This window comes from Humulus lupulus, chromosome 2 (assembly GCF_963169125.1).
Source record: "Humulus lupulus chromosome 2, drHumLupu1.1, whole genome shotgun sequence".
Classification (NCBI taxonomy): domain Eukaryota; kingdom Viridiplantae; phylum Streptophyta; class Magnoliopsida; order Rosales; family Cannabaceae; genus Humulus; species Humulus lupulus.
In genome coordinates this window covers 34,379,008-34,384,320 of record NC_084794.1, presented here as the reverse complement: position 1 = coordinate 34,384,320, position 5,313 = coordinate 34,379,008, and the positions used below count along the sequence as shown (strand labels likewise).

Here is a 5,313-nt window from a genome sequence, read left to right as displayed (position 1 = left end):
TGACTTCCATGCAAATCATTACAGGTGACCGAGGCACTCGTTAGGGTAATTACACAAGAAATGGACTCGTCTCGATTCATTGAGACACAGGTTCGGGTCAGGAGTCCTGTGCTGGACTCGCTCAGATGCACCGAGTCACACATTAGTGTGATTAATGTTATATTATTTCATATAATATAATAATAGATTAAATAATGTGACAAAATGTGATTTGTCACACCTTGTAACATATTATTGAGAGCACAAAATTGGACACATGTGTGTGCCCAAATGTGACATATTTTGGAGTTACAAAATCAGTTACAAATTTGTAACTCCCAAATATTACCCAATAATGTGTATGTTATATGTTACACATTTGAGATTGGATTTCATAAAGCCATAATGAAATATGGCTGTTGGAGACATGTTTTTAACTCTCAATAGGTGTTTGGAGGTTACAAAATCATGTGGGAAAGGATTTGGGACGTTTTGGAACGATTTGGAAAATGACAATTTTTATGTTGAAACTAGTTTGTGGCCGCGGCCACTATCTTTCCCTAGCCGCGGCCTGGGGGACAGCAGCCACTGATGATCCTGGCCGCGGCCAGTGAGGCTGACAGCCTATTTGGTTTTTCAGTTTTTTCCAAATTGAACGGTTCTAACATCTCAAATAACTCCCAAATATCCATTTTAATTCCATAAACATCCAATTAAACATTGGTAACAACCATGTGGGTTGGTGGAATTTGAAATCCAAAGGGGTATCTCAAACTCTATAAATAGGAGTCTAATGCTCACTTGTAAGACACACTATTTTCCATCCACAAAGCACTTGGCTGGAAAATACACCAAAATGCTTGATAATTCCTGAGAGCTATTTCCTATAGAGATCCCTTAGTGCTTAGAGAATAGGGAGAAATAAGCTTTTGGACAAAGGTCTTGAACCTTGTTCAAGTTGGTGATCCCCACTACTCTACACTTTGGTTGTGTGAGAGTTTGTGTTTTCATTCTTTTGTTCCTCTTGTTCTTCTTATTTACTTGTATTATTATAGTATTGAGTTTGTAATCTTCTTCTTCTACATCTTTCTATTTAATTGTATTTTGAGCAATTGAGTTGTAATAATTATTTAATCAATTATCTTGTCCATTGTATGTTTGCATAGAGTTGTATTTTGGTTTTTCCATATTTCCATTGAGCAATAACATATTTTCTCTAACAATCAAAAGCTTATTTTCCTTTTCAATGGAAGGAGAAACCATGGAGATCATATGAGGATCCAACTTTGAAAAGATGGTAAGATAATGTAATGTTCTTCTTTGGTTTTCCTAGAAGATCTAATGGTTTTCATATAGTGATAGAAATGAGAAGAAGAAAAGTTTATAAATGAGGTTTATTGTTTTCTAATCTCCTTTGTTTTTCAAATATAGTGGTTAGATTAGAAGATAATTTAATATCTTGAGTTTTTTTTATATGTGATTAATATGTAAATAATCTAGTAGATTATTGGGTAAAATGATATCATGTCATAGAATTGTCCTATTTTGTGTTAATGGGAATTTATTAGAATGACAACTATATGAGTTTTATATGACATGTATAAATATATTGATTTTGTGAATCAATAGAAATGTGAAATCATATGTGTATGATATTTGTAATTCATGTTCTCATATTAATAAAAAGCCATATTAGTATGATATTAGTCATGTATGTTGACATCAATGTGAAATTATATTGAAATATAAGCATGCAAACATTGACTTTGCTATTATACAATCAAAAGAAAAAAAAAAAAGAACTAAAGCTCTCTCAGAGGTTGTGCTCTGGCGCCATGGCAAAGAGAACCAAAGATTAGCGACAAGTTAAGAAATCGGGAGGCAAGATTAAGAAGAAAACTGGTCCGACCTCTTCAGATATAGCAAAGAAAACCAAATCGATTGATGAAATTTTAGGAGTTCAACCCATAGAATTTTCGGATGGAGAAAATGCATGTGATCGAGATGGGAAGGTTTCATCTGGAGCTGGTTCTTCACCGAAATCGGCAATGTTTTTGCAACAAAGTTCTGAGACACAGGCAGATGTTTCGAAGTTCCTGCACAGTTCACAGATCTGCGAACAACAGTTACATTCAGGTAAGATAAATGCTATTCCCCCCATTCTCAAATCTAGCAATGTAATTCAGAACCTGAATGCTAAATTTGGTGAAATGGATGCTGGAGGTTCGGTGGGGAAGGGGATTAAAATTGAGATGGAAGACATAGAAGATGAAATGCTTTTTTGGAATTCAGCAATGGTATGCTATGTCTTAGGGGCAAATCCTCCACTTGGTGTTTTTGAGGGTTATGTTAAAAGAATATGGAGAGAGCGGGTTGATAAGGTGGGTCTGCTTGCACATGGTATCTTCATTGTTCGATTTCAAGATGTGGCGATAAGGGATCAGGTTATTTCAGGAGGTTTCATGTTCTTTGATAAGAAACCTATCATCATGAAACCTTGGGAAGCATCTGTTGATTTCAAAAAAGAGAATGTGGAGATTGTGCCTATTTGGGTTCAGCTCAAAGGACTGGATCTAAAATATTAGGGGGAGAAGGCTTTGTTTAAGATTCTCAGCCAAATAGGAACCCCAGTGATGGTGGATCAGATTACTAAGAGGAAAGAAAAGCTCAATTATCCGAGAGTAATGGTGGAGGTTCACTTAAAACAGGAATTTTCGGAGCTGTTATCTTTTACAAATGAAAGAGATGAGGAAGTTTCAGTGTTTGTTGAGTATGAGTGGAAGCCTACACTATGTGGACATTGCAAAGGATTGGGACATGATACATTGGCTTGTAGGAAAAAACTAGTACAGCAGAAAACATGGGTAGTGAAGCAGAATTTAGAGAAGGATTCAAAGGTGGCTTCCACTAGTGTACTGGATGAGGATGGGTTTCAACAAGTTCAGAAGGGTGGGAAAATCTGGGTTAAGCCATTACCAGCAACTGTTATTGAGAACAACTTTCAGGTTTTGATGGAACAGGGTGGTGAAGTTGAGAATGGAGGTGGGGGAGATCCACCTCTTTGTAATGGATAGAATCATGGCGTGGAATATCCGGGGCCTCAACAATCCTAAAAAGCAAGTTGAGATTAAACAACTAATCTGGAATATGAAGATAGGAGTGGTTGGGCTCTTGGAAACAAGGGTGAAAACCCAGAAGTTAGGAGAAGTCTATATTAGAATGTTTTCAGGGTGGTGTTTTTCATCTAATAATGCCTGGCGTAAGGGGGGCTGAATAATAATTAGTTGGAATCCAGCTATGTTTCAGGTTGATATCAGGTTCTGTACGAGTCAACTGATGCATTTGGCAGTTAGGTCGAATAATGGTCATGAAGGTTTCTTAGTTACATTTATATATGCCTTCAATGATGCGAATGGAAGAGAGATCTTATGGAGAGACCTGAAAATTCTGGCAAGAGATCATAAGCAACCATGGGTGGTATTAGGGGATTTTAATGATATTTTGAATGCAGATGAAAGAGTAGGCAAGCGAGTGCAGGGAGGAAGTTCTTCAGCATTTCAAGACTGTATAGAAGAGTGTCAACTTGAAGATGTGAAATACTCGAGTTGTTTCTTCACATGGACTAAAAAGCAAGATAAAGAAGGCATAATTTACTCGAAGATTGATCGAGTTATGGCAAATCAAGAATGGCTCATTCAGCACGAACTAGTGGAGGTTATTTTTTTACTAGAAGGTACATTTGATCATTCTCCAGCAATACTGTTAGTTTATCCAGAATTCAGAGGGGGGGAAATACCATTTAAATATTTTTCGAATGTGGCAACAAGCACCTGAGTTCAAGTCAAAAGTTCAAGCAAGTTGGGACCTGCCCTGTCGAGGAACAGCTATGTATATTCTGGTGCAGAAATTAAAGAGGCTTAAAGCAGTTCTCAGGGACATTAACAAGAAGGGATTTAATAACATACAAGTTGCTGATACTTTAGCATATCAGGAGTTGAAAAGGAAGCAGGAGTGCCTGAATAAGGATCCATTGAATGAGTAATTGATAGAATAAGAAACAGCAGCAAGGAAGGAGTACATTGCAGTTCATAAGAGCCTTCTTTCAATTCTGTTACAAAAATAAAAAACTGGCTTGGATTAAAGAAGGTGATGAGAATACACATATATTCCACTCAAGTATTAGAACAAGGAGAATAAGGAATAGAATTTATGCTATTCAAGATATGGCTGGGAATTGGGTGGAAAATCCTGGAGCAGTAATAACAGCATTTCTGAATTACTATTAGGAGTTGTTGGGAACTAAGCTGGAAGATAGAAGAAGGGTACAAATCAATATTGTAGCATGTGGAACTGTTTTATCTTAAGAGAAGGCCAGGTCTTTGTTATCAGAATATACAAATGATGAAATCAAACGATCCATATTTGGCATTCCGAATGTTAAGGCCCCTGGACCAGATGGATATGCAAGCTGTTTTTTTCAAGATAATTGGGAGTTGGTTAGAGAGGATGTGTGTTCAACTATTTTGGATTTTCTTCACTCTAGGAATCTCCTTAAGGAACTAAATACTACAAGTTTGACTCTGATACCGAAGAGCAAATGTCCAGCTGGTGTAGGTGATTTTTGCCCTATTGCCTGTTGTAATGTGGTATATAAAGTAACTACTAAGATGATCTGCTCAAGGCTGCGAAGCATTTTACCAGAGATGATAGCTGAAAATCATGGTGGATTTATAAAGGGGAGATATATTGCTCATAATATAATGGTATGTCAAGATTTAGCAAGGCATTATGGTAGGAAGAGCTCAAGGCCTAGTTGTATGATAAAATTAGATATAAGGAAGGCTTATGATACAGTAGAATGGGATTTCCTTGAGGAGATGTTGAGAGCATTTAGATTTCCGGATAAGTTTGTTCAACTTATTATGATATGTGTACGCACTCCTAGATTTTCTATAATGCTGAATGGTGCTATGCATGGATATTTTATAGCTAAAAAGGTCTCAGGCAAGGCGATCTTATGTCACCTCTGTTGTTTGTCCTGGGCATGGAATACCTCACTCGTATATTGAGGAAAGTAGGGAAGAAAACAGGGTTTAGATTTCATGACAGATGTGCACTGCTCAATTTAAACCACTTATGTTTTGCTAATGATGTCCTATTATTTTTCCATGGAGATTTTAAGTCAATATACTTATTACTGCAAGGTATCAAGCTGTTTTCTCAATCTTCAGGATTGCATCCAAATGAGGCTAAATCGGCAATCTATTGTTGTGGAATGGATTCCAAGGAAGTTCAAAGGGTTCTGACAGTATCAGGTTTTGGTCATAGTGCATT

The 5,313-nt window shown here is 36.9% G+C and overlaps 1 protein-coding gene across 1 annotated transcript; it reads left to right on the top strand.

Moving 5' to 3' along the window:
• Nucleotides 1–3,057: 3,057 nt before the first annotated feature.
• Nucleotides 3,058–4,021, top strand: LOC133814132 (uncharacterized). The gene is made up of 3 exons (XM_062247129.1): nucleotides 3,058–3,238; nucleotides 3,329–3,693; nucleotides 3,884–4,021. Exons 1-3 carry the CDS (start codon nucleotides 3,058–3,060, stop codon nucleotides 4,019–4,021), a joined length of 684 nt encoding a protein of 227 aa, XP_062103113.1.
• Nucleotides 4,022–5,313: the final 1,292 nt, after the last annotated feature.